The 18,265-nt window shown below is 36.6% G+C and overlaps 1 protein-coding gene across 3 annotated transcripts; it reads right to left on the reverse strand.

Annotated features, from left to right (window-relative positions):
* Positions 1–12,733: 12,733 nt before the first annotated feature.
* On the reverse strand, positions 12,734–17,086 carry dusp12 (dual specificity phosphatase 12). Of its 3 annotated transcripts, XM_067363364.1 has the most exons (7): positions 16,968–17,059; positions 16,553–16,821; positions 16,126–16,239; positions 15,924–16,042; positions 15,681–15,768; positions 13,625–13,808; positions 12,734–13,376 (listed from the first exon to the last, which is right to left on the reverse strand). In XM_067363364.1, the coding sequence occupies exons 2-7, from the start codon at positions 16,813–16,815 to the stop codon at positions 13,227–13,229; spliced, it is 918 nt and encodes a 305-aa protein (XP_067219465.1). In that variant the 5' UTR covers positions 16,816–16,821; positions 16,968–17,059; the 3' UTR covers positions 12,734–13,226. The 3 variants fall into 3 exon arrangements, with proteins under 3 accessions (XP_067219465.1, XP_067219464.1, XP_067219463.1); XM_067363363.1 differs by having other exon boundaries at positions 13,242–13,808; positions 17,038–17,086; XM_067363362.1 differs by having other exon boundaries at positions 13,242–13,808.
* Between the last annotated feature and the right edge of the window lie 1,179 nt (positions 17,087–18,265).

The following is an 18,265-nucleotide window of genomic DNA, read 5'->3' on the forward strand; positions in this document are numbered from 1 at the left end:
TATCTGGTGTGTCCGAGCTTCGTTTACAGTCTGAGCATACTGTAAACAAAACAACCTTCGCAAACATGTCTAAGGATTTCGACATAGAGGAAGACTTGCATTTTTTTGCTCAGCCATATTTATTTGAACCCGAATACACGGACGAAGAACTAAGAGCGATGGAAGAAGCTCCTACAGAGCAGCAAACGCTGTCACAAGCAGCATCACTGCAGAGTCGTGAACGCGGATTGACAACAGACCCGGAAGAGAAGGCAATGCTGAATAAAGTCGTAGTTTTTGTTATTTTTGGACCAAAATGTATTTTCGATGCTTCAACAAATTCTAACTAACCCACTGATGTCACATGGACTACTTTGATGATGTTTTTATTACCTTTCTGGACATGGACAGTCTACCGTACATACATTTTCAATGGAGGGACAGAAAGCTCTCGGACTAAATCTAAAATATCTTAAACTGTGTTCCGAAGATGAACGGAGGTCTTACGGGTTTGGAACGACATGAGAGCGAGTCATTAATGACATAATTTTCATTTTTAGGTGAACTAACCCTTTAACGACCATTTATAAATTAAGAAAAACATGTCTACATGCTTTAGCTAAATGTAATGTGTATGTTCTGTTTTGGTTTAATTCTAGTTCCTGTTTCCTTTGTTCTCATTTTCCCACCCCTAGTTTGTTTCTACTGTATATGGATATGGTTGTTAATTCTCTACACCTGTTCTGTTTCTTCATTGATTACCCTGTTTGTATAAGCCCTGAGTTCTCCCTAGCTCTTTGTCCTGTATTGTCTGAGTTGTGTTTTTTGTTTTCTCATGGTGATTTAATAAAGACTGTTTATTTTTGGATTCTCTATTGTCATGAGCTTCTGACCACCTTTCAGCAATTTTGAAAGACAAGATGCTAGGTTTGCTTTACACAAAGAGCTACACAGTGTTCGGCAAGCTACTTGGAAAATGTAGTGAGCTAAGCTAGCAGTTAATTAAATGAAGCTTTACTACACTGAAGCTACACCCCCTGGGAAATGTAGCAACATGCCAAATGTTGTTTACTACACCAACTTCATTCCAAGTCAATGCTTTCTCAGTTATCAATAAAACTGTCAGTCCAACAGATTTCTCGCGTGTCAGCCCAAGGAAAACACGAAGAAGAAGAAGTCACCATCATACAGAAGTACTACTGTTGGCTACACAGGTTCATGTATGGCGGTGGTGTCACTTACCAATCTTTAGCAGTTGTATTTCCAATTTGAGATTGAGCTTCAGAAATGATTGGGAAAATATAGCTTGTGTGGACACTACCGCACTACTTGATCAACAAAAGAGCTTTGCTACCCTGTTGAAAAAAACAGCATATGCTGGTTAGGTATGTTTTGAAGCATGGCAGCTGGTTTGAGCTGGTTTATGCTAGTCCTTAGTTGGTAATGAGTTGGTCCTGAACTGGTCCTTAGCTGGTCATGAGCTGGTTTAAGCTGGTCAAATGCTGGTCCTAAGCTGGTTCTAAGCTGGTCCTAAGTAACGCCAACTCATGATGACCAACTAAGGACCAGCATAAACCAGCTCAAACCAGCTGCCATGATTCAAAACATACCTTACCAGCATATGCTGTTTTTTTTTTCAACAGGGTACTGAAAAGCTATTTGATTCAGAAAACAGCGACGCTACCACCACGCTATTGAGAAATGTAGTTAAACTAGTAATGTCACTACCTGTAGCAATGCTACTGCCCAACACTGGAGCTAAACAACACCAGAGCACATCTTCTCTAGCTGTACATATTAGTTTCGCATAGCCAGACCTTCAGACTGACGGCAGAAGGTCTGAACTCCATAGCTGACTGATATGTAAAGCAACAATTATTTCCTTTAGCATCGCTGCGTACGAAATCGAATACTTCTTTAGTATAAAATATACGAAAAAAGTGTTTAGTTGATTGTGATAAGCGCTCATTGTCACAGTTGTAAAAACAATGGCTTTCTTCTTTGTCATCACAAAAGCTTTGTGTGCAGGTGGACCATTAAAGAACATGACACGCATGTCTCCCAGAAATCCTAGAGAATTCAACCAGATTCAATTCAGATGACTTCAAAAATCTCAGACGTTCACGTTCGTGGACGTGATGTCTGAAGCTGAGACTATATATACAGAAGTCAAATGACTGAGCTTTGGCTTTGAAGTAATCAAAAACACTCTTCTATTTGCCTGGGGTACTTAGCAAAACTTCTAATGGTAAACTCTGCAAGGTTTTGTTAATAAGCAAATACTTGGCAGGCAACGATGAGAGCCAAACAACAGCACTTGCCGATTAGCAGCACAGCCAGGAAAAGCTTACAGTACATTCGTTCTCTCATTGTAGTTTATTTAACAAACACTGGAGATGGATTGGAATGGAAGTGGTAGCTTGGGCTCGACTGAGCACTTTAGTTCTAGCCCTAGTTGACGTCTCAGCGTTCCGAGAAGCCTCAGCGCCTGGAAAGTCAGAGCAGCCCAGAGCACCGGTGGGCCAAATTTCCAGAGCGTCCATCAAAATCTGTTGTTTCAAAGGTGGCTTTTCCACACATTTGTGAGAAGAAAGAAATGAAAATATGAACTTAACTCAAGCAGTTTGTTCACGGAACAATGAACGACATGCGGCATTGAGCATCTCTCGTTCATTCACATCATGACTGGAGCAGACTCTATCAAGAAACCAAAGTCAGACTTGCTTGGACTTTTTTCAGGGTTTCCACTCTTTCATTCCATTAGCATTAGCATTCCTGGCACAGGACCCCCGGAAATATGCCATTTGAAATCTGCCATATTTGCTCATGGAACTACAGATGTTTTTGATCAAATCACCTGAGATGCCATGTGACCTATCTTTAATGGAGCAACATGAAAATGACATAATGACAATGTTAAGAGGATGACACCATAAGAATGCACAGACTCAAACTCTACACTAGCAACTTTACTGAGCTGTGACACTGTGGCTAACTGTCGGTGGTGCGTTTCACATATTTAACCCTGCAAAGCCCAACATATGAAAAGTCTATTGAAACATTTTAGACAAATTATAAATTTAAAAAATCCCTAAAAAGGTTTTTGCATATGAAATATGCAATTTATAGGGTTAAGGTAAACATACAATTATGTAATTATATTATGTTGTTTGCAAAAAAAAAAAAAAAAAATATATATATATATATATATATATATATATATATATATATATATATATATATATATATTTTTTTTTTTTCATGTCATAAAACAAGGCTTCCTTGCAAACAAATTTTGGAGAATATCAGAGTTAAGCAGGACATTTTAATTATTTCATTTTCCATGATTGTAAAACTGTAACTCTTTTCTCTGGGTCAGGTAGCTCAGTGGCTTGTGAAAGGAGGAAATGTAACACCAGCTCACAATGTTCCACAATGTTCTCTATGTCATCTGGTTGTCAAGCCTCATTACAAACAATCAGGTTGCATTAAAAAGTTTCTGTTTTATTTTAGCTATGAATATTGCATTGGTGACAGAATCTCAAAGGCCATTTACGGTTCGTTTCATCTTGTCAATGTTCTCAGTTAGGGGTCTGTGCTTGATGCAAAAGACTCCTGTTAACTGGTTGATTACAAGAGACTTGAAGAATAAAGCCATGCACACAAATCAAAATCAGCTTGTAATGCAGGAATATGCACAGCAAGTGGGACTGACGGGTGGTTTCGACAATTTCACTGATTACAGAATCTGAGCCTCCTGTATGATATGATGTGTGGCAGCGGACTCAACTCACAACACTCCAAAGCAATCAAACACATGACATTTGCATTTTGAAATTTAAAAAACAACAACAACAAAAAATCGAAGTGGGTTTGAAGTCAAAGTAAGTTGGAAATTTAAGTCATGGTGTCATGGATTTCATGTTGTCATTTTCTATTCCGGCAGATCTCCAGACTGACCCTGAAAACTGTGGCCAGACAGTAGCTAAATGTCATTCAGCTGGTTAATGCAACTGTCTATATTTTGCAATGTCTTTACTTTGCATAGGTGTCAGAATATCAGAGTGAAACCAAAAATTTTGTGACCCAACAAACTACTATCATCCTACTAACATGTGGTATGACAGGTAGCAGTACTGTATATTATAGCCCAACACATGTGCAGTGATTTGTGTTCCAGCTGCTGCCGCCCACTGTACCGCACAGCTGAGAAAAACAACACCTAATAAACAGGTGCAGCTGCAGCAATGGAAAGAATGACATGCAGTCATTAAATATAGCTTAATTACCACAGACTGTCGAAAAATAAGTAAAGTTTCCAGGTATTATAGATGCTAGTCTCAGCCTCTGACGTCACGCCCATGGTCCGTTGGCTGAACGTCTGATGCATACAGCACACTTAACTGGAAACACTTCGAAGTCGTCATCTGGTTGGTTAAATTCTACAGGATGATGTCTGGAAGACTTGTGTGTCGCGTTCTTTAACGGTCCGCCTGGAAACAAATGCTGTGACGCCAAAACCACTCATGGAAGAAGAACGCCGTTGTAACTAAATGCTGGATTTTCAAAAGTATGTAAAGTTCACAGCTCCATTGTTGCAGTAAACTTGCACAACGTTCTTGAATGAATAATTTATTAGATACATGCTGGTTTGTTATCGTAGGGACATCAACATCATGACAACCAGGACAACATCATCAACAAAACAAACTGTGACTGGTTGCTTGACATGTCAGTCAAACGTCCTCTTGGGCGGTCTTTGGCCAATGAAAGCTGCGATAGAGTCCAGACCTTCTGCCGTCAGTCTGAAGGTCTGGCTGGCTTTATTTTTGGTTTATCACACCATATTGTATTGTGTCTAACATTTGAATGAACTGATAAAGGCAGCTGTTAAGAATTTTTGTTGAAGTACAATGTCATTTTGACCATAATAATGTACCAAATCTAACTCGTATAAATATTACAGTTGTATAGAAAAATACTATACATACATTTATAGGTAAAATCGAATTCCTAACCTACTGTACCTATTCTGTGACGTCAAAGAACTTCCCTGTGCAAAGGATCGTGGGGGCCCGAAGTGTCCCTTCAAAATCCTTCATTCTGAAGGGCCCTTTGAAGTGGGCAGTTTTGAGCACTTCGATCGGTTTGAAATGACCCTTCAATATGGCGGCCATGATTATTTTCACTACGAAGTGCCCTTCGGAATACAATATAATCCCGTTTGGAACGCACCATATGCTAACAAGCATTATAGCTGTCATAGACAGAGGTAATTTGATGTATTGCCCAAATGGTTATCTAATACTGTAAAGTGTAGATAGAAGTAGATGGGGGCAGAGAATGTTAATGTGTTCCTGTCATACATGAAAATAACTACACATATAGTAAATATTGGAAATACAATGTAGCTTACCATTCATAATTTTGGGGTTGGTATGATTTATGATTTTAGAAGAAGTCTCTTATGCTCACCAAATCTGCATTTATTTAATCAAAAACACAGTTAAACAGTAACATTGTAAAATATTATGAAAAGAGTTATTTAAAAATAAATATTCATGCATTTTAAAATGACATTTATTCCTGTGTTGACAAAGCTGAATTTTCAGCATAATTACTCCAGTCTTCAGTGTCACATGATCCTTCAGAAATCATTCTAATACGCTGCTCAAAAACATTTATTTTTATTATCAAAGTTGATGAATAGAAAGTTTAAAATAACATTTAATAGAAATCTTTTGAAACAATGCACAAAAAAAACTTTTGAACAGTCATGTACAGTATAGAACTCAATAGAGGCAAATCTGCATGCAAATTTCACTATGGAGTGAACTGGGTTTCTCTCAACAGTGAATGGAGAGCAACAAAGGAATGGGAAATGGAAAACCTAGAGTGAGGAGATTACATAACACTCTGGGAGGGGAGGACAAATTGCTGGTGCTCCATTTTACTTGCATGCTTTTGTGCAGAGGACAAAAAGAAAAGGATTTAAACATTAAATTCTGTCTAAGCACTGGACTAGAAGAATCCATAATTCATATAACTAGTGCTTCAGTGGTCCCCACTGTCCTGTCTATCTCATCACACACATGAAAAAGTCACAAGAGAATGTCCTCAATGTCCTGCTGTAGCAGAAAACCCTCAGTCAGCTCATCTTCAGACCTGCTCTAGGGTCAGTTTGTGTAGGCCATCCAATAGCTTTGGCTTTAAAGCAGTTTAGGTTCCAACCACAATGTTGTATTTGGTTTCCAAAGAAACCTTTTCAAATCTGGGAGCATGGCCATCTGTGAGCTCCGTAGGAAAAAGAAAAAAAAAAAACTTTCTGGAATTGGAATAAAGGACAGATATGTATGAGGAAAAACCCTGAGCGATCGTGCTCGGCAAAAAACCTACCCACTGTCAGTACGGCAAAGATGGAGACAGGAACCTTATTCTTCCGATGATGCTTCTGTAATTACGGAGATTAACAAAATCTATGCTGTCCAAGGCATAATTGCATTTTTAATGCTAATTTGAGGTTGTGCAAGATTGTGGGTCTATTTGTTTCTTCTGTGTTCTGCTTACTGGAGCAAAACTTTTTAAAGAACCAATCCTCAATTGAACATTGCAAATCTCCAATGACCTGAAATGACCAATGACACAAGACAATTTGTACAGGATGTCTCCTTAGCCATTTAAACAAATGCCAGTTAGCTAAATATTTAGACATAACACTTGTTCTTTATAAGGGGGAAACAGTAGACCATCCTAAAGAACCCTTTTTATACATTTTATACGAATATACTGTAGTAGCACAATAACTGAAATGTCATGGCCATGGAGCCAACATTTGTGTCAGAAGAAAATCCATCCTTTAGAAGAGAGATTTATTTCAAGACTTTCACTTCTCCTCAATAACCACAGCAACAAATCTTTGGTTTCAAAGAGTAAGATGCTGTAAATTTGGTCGGGGGTGATCTGAGAGCTTTTTTCACTGACCACATCCTCAATTAAAGATCAAACAGTCCTTAACAAAAACTGCAGACTGGACTACAAGATTATACTATAATACGCCAAGTAAACAAATCCAGTACCAAAGGCAAAAATACACAAAGCCAAAAAGTTTCACTCAAATTACATGAATGAGCATTGGTTTAGAGTTACTGATGAATTTTTATGTAGTATTTGCATACATAAACACCACATTTACACAAAAAAAACTGCTATTTTTGAAAGAAAACCTAGGATGCATTTAATTGAAAAAAAAAAAGATGTAAAAAATGCAGTTCTTTTGAATTTTCTGTGCATCAAAGAATCCTGAACATGTAAATTAATGAAATACTGGCCTGTGATACAACTATATTGCATATCCGCTCATCCACAAAATAGAAGACAAAGAAAGAAGCTTCTCATGGCAGATAATGCTAAAGATAGAGGTGATGGATCAACTGTAAAATATGTGCTTTGATTCAATTTTCTGCAGCTGCTATGTGGCCACTTACAGTATGTGTCTTTTGATGAAAGAGTTGCTGTGACACATCTTAAAGGGAGTATTTGGAGACATGGCACAGAAGAGGTCTATCCCCCTGAAATCAATTAAAACTTGTCCACAGTTGTTTTAGTTCAGACCGTGTCAAATATTTAGACATGCCATGTTTTTAATTCAAACTGCAAAGGAAAGCTGGCTATAGACACGTGGACAAAATGAAATGTGTTAGACATATTTGAGAATCAGCTCTACTATTCTCTAGTTCAGCTGGATAAGCCGATTAGAAAAATCAACATCATAGCATTTAATATGTTAAAGGAATAAACTGTTAAATCAAAATGCAAGTTGGCTCAAAGGAATAATTCACCAAAAAAAAAAAAAAAAAAAAAAATTCTGACATCATTTACTCACCCTAAAGTTGCTCTAAACCTGTATGAGTTTCTTTGTTCTGTTGAACACAAAAGGAGATATTTTGAAGAATCTTGGTAACCAAAGAGTTGCTGGCCCCATTGACTTTCATAGTGTGAAAATAGTACTATGGAAGTCAGTGGGGACCAGAAACTGTTTGGTTACCAAGGTTCTTCAAAATATCTTATTTTGTGTTCAACAGAACAAATAAACTCATACAGGTTTAGAACAACTTGAGGGTGAGTAAATGATGACATTTTTTAAACAAAAATTATTTAAAATAATCTACATCTCTGAAGACGGCCAAAGACGTTGTTTGAGCTGTTAAGTCCATACATGTGATCAACATCTGATCCATAGAAATCTGTGGTTTACTACTGACCGATCTAGATATTAGTAAAACTGGAAACGAGGGTAAAGCTGATATGACAGGAGATGCAATGACACGGTCCGTGTCCTGGTTAAAATCTATCCCTGCATCCCAATATCCATACTATCCATCCTAAATAGTATGTGAAATTAAACTAAGTGTGTCCCAAAGCATAGTATGTTGAAAAGAGTATGTCAAAAGTTCCCGGATAGTCTACTATTTCCGGTAGATTTTCAAAGTGTGGATCCGTGCACACTATAAAGGCTAATATTGCCCACAACCCATTGCGCGTTGGACGAGGATTCAGTTTAGAACTACAAACACGAGTAAAACGTTTTAAAAAAACTACAAAACATGGCGGATATGTGCGATCGACGCTGAGAGGTTTGAGTGACTAATAATCGGTTCAAATTGATAGAAAATATTTATTGTAATCTGTGTTATTTTTCATCTGTAAATACCAATGTGGACTTTTATAAAGATCCGACTGGCAATTAACTTTTAAATGTATCATTATGCATTAATATGAGGAGAGTTCTCCACATGAAAGACCCGCGATTGCAGATCAACATGCTGCATTTCTCTCCGATATGGCAGGAAATTAGCTAAATGAAATGTGGAGGAGGATGTAAGATGATTGACAGGTCAGTTTACAGTGACAGGATGCGACAGAGAGCAAAGACGTGATTGTATGACGTGATAGTATGTCCCAAAGCTTGTGTACTATTTTGCTACACACTCAAAAGTAAGTACTTTTTGTTCATATAAGAGTACATACTTTTAGGGCGTAGTATAAGTAGGCGAAATGGGACGCAGCAAAAGACCATAGAATAACACAAGACGTGTCACTCGTATTATTTTGAATGGGAGAAAATGTAACGCGCAATATGGCGGAATAAGTCCCGCCTTCTAAATAAGAGCCAATCGCCGACTGGTAAAGTCATCGCGTCACTGCAGCAGCCGTTAGAAGCACCGGTTTCTATAGAAACAGTCAGACGCGCGCCTCTGAAACATGGCAGAAGAGATCAGGAAGAGACGCGCATTTAGTTCTGCGCATGCGTATTAGCTTGATCCAGCCTAAAAAATACCGTTTTTTGTCATGATTCGAGCATTTGGATAAAACATTTATAAGACAGCTGTTGTCAGATTTTATTGGTGATTTCAAATTTGAAATGTAATCGTAAGGTTGGCGAACAGTTTTGGAGAATTTGATGTTTCCCCATTCAAAGAGATAGGGCATGATGCCCAGGATGCCCGAGAGGCGTTTCAAAGATGGCCGCCGAGTGAAATGACTTGTCTTAAAGGGACTTTTCGTGTGTCTCAATCAGCTCCCTAGTTCAGTAGCCAGGGCACTGATCAGGGTATCAGCCACATTCACTTTCATTATATAGCTACTGATTCACGACATAGGGAGCTAGGGAGCTGGTTGAGACGCAAGGTTTGTTAAAATTGCTGATTTCTCTGGATTTAAAGGTGCTAAATAGGATGTTTTGTTTTATACATTTTTGCAATATTACTTGAAACTGTCTTTACTAACTGATAAAAGACTATTTATTAGGTGCACTGAAATGAATAATATTAATATACATCATCTTTGCACGAGGTAGGGCCTTAAAAACATCAGCCAATCATCGATCATCGCGTAAACAATTGGCCCTCTGGCTTGTCAATTAGGCCTACTGCTGCGACGTTCCTTGTGAGAGACATGCGCGGCTGTGTGCTCCAGTAACTTTACACACTCCACAGGCGCCGCATGCAATGTTTTTGTCAGGAGACAGGAGTAACAGCTGCAGATTATGAGTTACCTGCGGTGAGTCCGACATAATGAATCCAAAAAACACGACACAGCGAATGCCGGTGGTAAACACTCGTGTTCCAGTACTCTTGCACGAGTTTTGGGAGGCGTTCCCTTGAAATGAGCTGTGAAGGAGGGGGGGTTGTTCTTTCGCATGCGTTCATTTAAAAAACTCAGTAACAGTCTTTGGATTCTCAGTCGACGAAAAAATCCTCTCTATCACCTTTAAACATTGTTGGAAATAACAATACAAGTAGCTACACAAGTCAACAAAATATATAACACTGTTCTAGTGGTTTTTGGATATTTTAATCTAAAAATCTTACATATTGCGCCTTACAGGCATTACATTTACAAGACGCAAGTAAAATTAACATTTTGACTTTGTGATTACTTTTTAAAATGCCAACTAGAAAAAAATGTTCTATTGAATTTAAATCTGTTTAAAAAGAGAGTTTTAACACTGACACACAAAGAAATAAAGACAAACTACACTTTTTCCATTCAGTCTTACACCCAAATAATAGTAATTTTGCAGTTTATAACATTGCCTGTCCCATTTGTAAGAACAGCATCTTTTCTCATTTCCAGATGTATGGCATGTCTGTAAATACTGTTATTTACACTAACTACTCTTGAAAGGAAAGAATAAACAAAAATTGTGTATTTTAGGCCAAATTGCTACTATTGAAAAGGTCAAGACTGTCACACAAAAGTGCTTGATTACAGCTTAAGCGGGTTTCTGAACCAATCAGAAGTCTAGCTTTTCCACACCTCCGTCTAAGCTCTAACCCAGACCATGACTGCGACACCAATAAGAAGCCCACTTGTACCACATGCTCCATTACATTGATATTTAATGTTCCTGGAAAAAGCAAAAACAACTGCACATATTGTGTTAGTGAATATCATTTTGAGGAGTTACATTTAGTTTACTCTTTTCATTCTCAGCTCCTCTATTCCTGAAATCCTGCTCCTCTCTCAACTGATGTCATCTCTCTTGCGCACATACTCAGTGGGCGACTCTTGACACTTCACAGAAAGAGTTCAGGTCATTACATAGAGGATATGACCCCCATAAACACAACAGGATCTCACAACTCAAAGCCATAACCACCCACAGTGGAATGTAGACTCTCTCAATAAACATCATATAAACATCTATGAGCTGGGGGTCAAGAGGAAACTACATGCTCATGAATCTGAATTAGTGCTACATTTCATATAAATACAAAGTACATGATGACAGTTTATGGACCAATTTCTGTGTGGCAAAAAAAATGTAATTTCTGATTTTCTGAGAAGCAGATTTAGCAAGTCAGGAGCTATAAATTTGTTATTCTGACCTCTAGTACTTCTCAGCCAAGTCAAAGTATCTCACATTTGCATTAAAAGCTGATCATCTGTCATCTACAGTGCAGGTGTAGCCAAAGAACTACTTTGTCCTTATTCTCCACTATTTTGAATATCACGCGAAATGTAGTCAATGTAATTGCACAGTACTAGTTATTTGTCGCCCCCTACTGGATAGAAAACCCACTTTTGCAATACATGTAATCCTTATTTATGAATGCAAAAGTTTATCCAAATAAAAATTAACCCTAAATTAAAATATAGTTAAATTAACCATACAAGTCTAACAAAATATATTCTGAATATAAAATTTGTACTTTTATTGAGCAAGGATGTATTAAACTATTCAAAAGTGGCAGTAAAGACATTTATAATGTAAGAAAATAAATAAATTTCTAATAAATTTCGAATTTTCTATTCATCAAAGAATCCTGGACAAAATGTATCACGGTTTCCACGAAAATATGAAGCAGCATAACTGATTTCAACATTGATAATAAAAAGAAATGTTTCTTGAGCAGCAAATCAGCATATTAGAATGATTTCAAAAGAATCGTGTGACACTGAAGACTGAAGTAATGATGCTGAAAAAATTAAGCTTTGCCATCACAGGAATACATTACATTTTAATATACAGTACTGTCCAAAAGTTTGGAACCACTAAGATTTTTATTGTTTTTAAAAGAAGTTTCGTCTGCTCACCAAGGCTACATTTATTTAATTAAAAATACAGTAAAAACAGTAATATTGTGAAATATTATTACAATTTAAAATAACTGTTTTCTATTTGAATATATTTCACAAAGTAATTTATTCCTGTGATGCAAAGCTGAATTTTCAGCATCATTACTCCAGTCTTCAGTGTCACATGATCCTTCAGAAATCATTCTAATATGCTGATCTGCTGCTCAAGAAACATTTAATGTGTACAATTGTACAAAATATTTGTGTACAATATTTTTTTTCAGGTTTATTTGATGAATAGAAAGTTCAAAAGAACAGTGTTTATCTGAAATCTAATCTTTTGTAACATTATAAATGTCTTTACTGCCACTTTTGATTGATTTAATGCATCCTTGCTGAATAAAAGTATTAATTTCTTTAATTTCTTTTCAAAAAAATAAAAATTCTTACTGACCCCAAACTTGTGAATGGTAGTGTATAATGCTACAGAAGCTTTGTATTTCAGATAAATGCTGTTCTTTTGAACTTTCTATTCATCAAGGAATCCTGAAAAAAAAGTACACAACTGTTTTCAACATTGAAAATAATGTTTATTGAGCATCAAATCAGCATATTAGAATGATTTCTGAAGGATCATGTGACACTGAAGACTGGAGTAATGATGCTGAAAATTCAGCTTTGCCATCACAGGAATAAATTACTTTGTCAAATATATTTAAATAGTACACAGTTATTTTAAATTGTAATAATATTTCACAATATTACTGTTTTTAACTGTATTTTTAATTAAATAAATGTAGCCTTGGTGAGCAGACGAAACTTCTTTTAAAAACATTAAAAATCTTAGTGGTTCCAAACTTTTTGACAGTACTGTAGATTAAAATAGAAAATCATTTTAAATTGTAATATTTCACATATATTATATTATTATATTACATTTTTTACTGTATAAAAGTGAGCCTAACATTTTAAAAGTCCCCATATTTTTGAATGGTAGTATAGATAAAATATAACTTACATATCACAACTTTTAAGCAAAGTTACGATCAAAGTGAAGCACAGGGCATTTCACGTGGTATTTCTGTTATTTTTATGTATTATTTCAACTTAACACACTAAGAATCACAAAAATTTCTGAGCATACAATACAGATCTTTATTTGTGGGTCATTTGAGTGCAGATATACTGATGTGTTTGATTTCATCCACTCTGTTCTTGTGCATCTGGAAGGCCGGTGTCACCCAGCGCCCACACGAACACTGTTCACCGTACCAGTTAAACGAGCCCAGCTTTGAGCTGCACTTGGGACACAAAAGCTACAAGAGAGATTTTAACAAAAGCTTTTACTTTGAAATATATTAAAAACACCCACAGAGAAACAAAATGGCACATTTATTGCATAGCCACTACAACCTCTAGCAATTATCAATCTTAAATTTAACCCTTTAACTTTTGCAATAGTTAAAAATACATACTTGTAAAAAGGTAAATGGACATATAGGAACAATGTTATGATAATTCTGTTTAATTGTGTGTCCAGATGTGTGAAGCAGTCAGATACTACCTGTCCATCCATAACACCTAGTAAGGCCTGCTCCATCCATTGCACCGGCTCTATAAAGTAGGATGTGCACTGTTTCTGATCTTCAGCTGCAGGGCTCACTATCCTCGTCTTCTTATGAGAGAACGCAGAGGCTCCTCCTCCCACACAGTGACTGAGAATGCTGGAGTGACGGAAAAGTGTGCGTCTGTCGGGAACGAAAGACAACTGCAGGTTATGACTTCAGTCAGTGAATGTGATTTCACCAAGTACAACATGTTCCTGGATCAACATCTTTGTTGATCCTGGAACAGCATTCCAATCTACCAATCAGATTTGAGGTTTACAGTTTATGTCAAGCTTAGGCTTACAGCCAGGGTTAGGTGCTTCTTCATTAGTGTTATTCATCGGTCATTTCCCTCTGATATTAGGGATAAGTTATGGGTAGAGTTAGGTTTAGGGTTTATGGTTAAAGGTGCCCTACATTCAAAAACTTAATTTACCTCAGCATAGTTGAATAACAAGAGTTCAGTACATGGAAATGACATACAGTGAGTCTCAAACCCCATTGTTTCCTCCTTCTTATATAAATCTCATTTGTTTAAAAGACCTCCGGAGAACAGGCGAATCTCAACATAACACTGACTGTTACATAACAGTCGGGGTGTACGCCCCCAATATTTGCATAACGTCTGGATGAAAGGCATTAGACAAGGGCAGAACGTCTGGATGTGCACAGCTGAATCATCAGACTAGATAAGCAAGCAAGTACAATAGCGAAAAATGGCAGATGGAGCAATAATAACTGACATGATTCATGATAACATGATATTTTTAGTGATATTTGTAAATTGTCTTTCTAAATGTTTCGTTAGCATGTTGCTAATGTACTGTTAAATGTGGTCAAAATTACCATTGTTTCTTACTGTATTCACGGAGATAAGAGCCATTGCTGTTTTCATTATTAAACACTTGCAGTCTGTATAATTCATAAACACAACTTCATTCTTTATAAATCTCTCCAACAGTGTAGCATTAGCCGTTAGCCTCAAAGTCATTCAGAATCAAATGTAAACATCAAAATAAACACTGTACTTACACGATTAGACATGCTGCATGACGAACACTTTGTAAAGATCAATTTTGAGGGTTATATTAGCTGTTTGAACTTTTTTTTATGTTGTTCAAGGCAAGCGCGAGCTCTTGGGGCGTGGAGCACCAGATTTAAAGGGCCAGTAGCCCTGAATCGGCTCATTTCTAATTATGCCCCAAAATAGGCAGTTAAAAAAATGAATTAAAAAAAATCTATGGGGTATTTTGAGCTGAAACTTCAGACACATTCAGGGGACACCTTAGACTTATATTACATCTTTTTAAAAAAAAGTTCTAGGGCACCTTTAAAGGAGTAGTTCACTTTAAAATGAAAATTACCCCAAGATTTACTCACCCTCAAGCCATCCTAGGTGTACAGACTTTCTTCTTTCTGATGAAGACAATCTGAGTTATATTAATAAATATCCTGATGCATCCAAGCTTTATAATGGCAGTGAATGGGACCAATGAGTCTAAAGCTCAAGAAAGTGCATCCATCCATCATACTCCACACAGCTCCAGGGGGTTAATAAAGGCCTTCTGAAGCAAAGTGATGCGTTTTTGTAAGAAAAATAGCCATATTTAGCAAGTTATAAAGTAAAATATCACATCAGTTACACATATTTTGTAAGTTTAATATAGAAGGCGTAGGATGTAGCTTAAGCGCTTTGAACTGCGAGTGTTACACTTTCTTCATAAGTTGAATACGGAAGGCAGTTTGGCGGAAGCAAGGTATTTTACTTCATAACTTGTTAAATATGGATATTTTTCTTACACAAAACACATCGCTTTGGCTCGAGGGTGAGTAAAGCTTGGGGTAATTTTCATTTTAAAGTGAACTAGTCCTTTAAGACTACAATTTTGGACAGGAATGTTGTTCTAGGATCAACTACATATGTTGATCCAGGAATATGTCTTTCTTGGCAAAATCACGGTGACCGACTTCAGCCGATGTATAAAAAATACAGTACATAAAAACATATTTTACCTGCACTTTCTACATCTGTATACAGCTTCTGCATTCTGGGTTTGAGCAGGGTCAACAGCAAAGACATCTTTAGGCACATTCTGGAGCTCTGAATTGATCAAAATACATGACTTTAATATAAGCCCTGGTAAATTTCTTTAAATAGTCTATTAAATAAATATATAGACCATTTAACTATGGATGTATAAAGTTGAAATTAACACTTATTTGCCAAATGTTATGCAAGCTCAAGTATGTACATACCTGGATATTTCTCAGTAATTTTCTTCAATCTAAACTGTTTGTATAAAGGATTTGTGGTGTCTACTTTACAGTCCATTAATTCATAAAGTGCCAGCTGGTCAAGAAACTCTTCATTCATTCTGAGAAAATGAGAGGAACGTCGTTCAATAATAATGCTCTTCACAAATGTGCCGTCACAGAATAAATAATGAAAAACACTCACTTAACATCTGGTTTTAAATTTTGGAGTTTGGAATATGCATCCTGCAAATTCAGGTGTTTTGTTTTCATCAGGTAAGCAGTCACAACAGCAGCACTTCTACTTTGCCCTACATGGCTGCAAAAAATAAATAAAAATCAAGACAAAAAGTTGAATCCCAGTTTCTTAAAATCAAATATAATATATTTCGTAAAAAATATAATATATATTAATTAGATAAGACACTATAACACTTTCTTACAATTTACATATGAATAAACAAACTAATCAGTAGTTGTTCAATTATATATTTAGAAGAGATATAGATGAAAATGCAACATTTTACTTTATTTAGCATCATTAATTTATTACATTTGTGAATATCTGAATGTATATTAACTAATACAGTTATAGTGTTTCTTAATTGTGAACGTTAAATGGTTAAACCTACCAATGCACAAGAACTGCTGGTGATTTGGACTCAGATTGTGTGCTGAAAGCCTCACATATAAAGCTGACACAGTCATCCAGCCTGCTCAGGAGATCTGTGGACGCATCATCCAGAGCTCGGACAAATTTCGTGTGGAATCCAGTCACAGAAGGTTCCTCTGAGTCAACGGTGAGTATGTGCGTTACACCCGCGTCTGTCAGGCTCTGAGCATCCTTCACATCGGACACAGATCCGATGTAGAGTCCAGCCTCCACTCCTATCATGGTTTACTGTGTAAACACAACATCACTTTTTTATTTCAATATGCACGGAGAGTGCAGCTTAGCTACAGGTCTGTTAATAACTGCTACATTTCCAAGGCTAGTATTTAAGTTTTTATATAAATTCATAAGAGAGTATTTGTAGGTGTTATTACTTCAAATGCATTTAGGCCGCAGCTCTTCTAAGGATAACTTTAATGTAAACATCAACGTTACTGAACTCACATGCAACTTGCTGTCAAGAAAGAGGTCCAGTAAAATAAAAAAGTCCGTGGGAAACAAAATGAAATTGTTAGTTCCGGACGGAACGCTATTATATTATGGCTTCACAATACCTCTAGATGGCGTTAATAGGAAATAAATACTTCGTTGAGATTGCAACATTCATTTGTTTAGCTAAGTCTCGTCATTCTTGGCTATGTGATTTATTTTGCTAAATAAAGATTACAGAATTCTGTAGGCTAAGCATATTAAGAAATTCATATTTGCATCTGATTTTGATTTATGATTTTTAAAATAATAAAATGTTTTTGTTTTTTCATTTGAGGATTTCATTTGAGTTTTTAATCAGATGCAGCAAGCTTCTGGGGACAATAGTTAAACATATAGGCCTAAATAATTGACATTAGCAAATCAAATTGAAAAATAAACCCTTAGACACATTCTCACAAACTTACAACTGGCCTACAGTCTGCTCTGTTTTTAGACAGACCTTTCTAATTTTGTAGTATGTATTACCATCAGCAGAAGTTCCTCAAGAACACAGGCTTGATTTATTGTAGAACCGTTACTCAAAACAGCATTCAAGTTGTACAGTATTGCCAGCTCAGGGAACTACACTGCAGATTTTATTTGAGCTTTAAATCTCTTTTGCATACTATCAAGTTCCCATGGTATGTTCTAGACCTGTAGTTCTGCCCTTTTGGAAGGCTTTTGGCTATCCATCATGTGCTTAATGAAAGCCAACACTATGACATTTAAACAGGAGTGAGAGAGTCCAGTCCACTGTACCTAATATCAGACACATGCTGTCTTTTTCACTTACATTAAGAAAATGACTGAGATATTAGACTACAACGGAATTAGAAGTCTTTGGTGAGCATGATGGTGGAGTATTTATTCTCTATGGCATATCATTATCTTGATAAACATAAAAACAAGTCGTTGTACCATTACAGAGCAGATGCCTGTGCTTTAATCTGACTGGCCCTCTCAGGACAAGTCCAACTTAGCCTCATATGGTCCCTCAGAATCCCTGTCCAACCTGTTGCACGTATGTCTTTCCTGGGATGCACAGCATTTGCACATTATCGCATGAAACCCAGATCAGCAGAATTGGTCTATTTTTTTTTTTTTTTTGTCAGCGACTGTCATGGGATGATTAGGGTTATTGATTTTGGTAAGAGCATCAGAAATTTGCACCAGAATCTTCCATTTGTCTAGACCCGCAAAG

This window comes from Chanodichthys erythropterus, chromosome 16 (assembly GCF_024489055.1).
Source record: "Chanodichthys erythropterus isolate Z2021 chromosome 16, ASM2448905v1, whole genome shotgun sequence".
Taxonomy (NCBI): domain Eukaryota; kingdom Metazoa; phylum Chordata; class Actinopteri; order Cypriniformes; family Xenocyprididae; genus Chanodichthys; species Chanodichthys erythropterus.

Bases quoted from the DNA above. Each gene is read 5' to 3' on its own strand.
- dusp12 (XM_067363363.1), bottom strand. From the start codon at position 16,815: ATGATAGGAGTGGAGGCTGGACTCTACATCGGATCTGTGTCCGATGTG. The intron at 16,240-16,552 runs GTAGGTTTAACC...TATTTTTTGCAG, and splicing joins CCAGCAGTTCTTGTGCATTG to CCATGTAGGGCAAAGTAGAA. The intron at 13,809-15,680 runs GTAAAATATGTT...CGTTCCCGACAG, and splicing joins TACAGATGTAGAAAGTGCAG to ACGCACACTTTTCCGTCACT.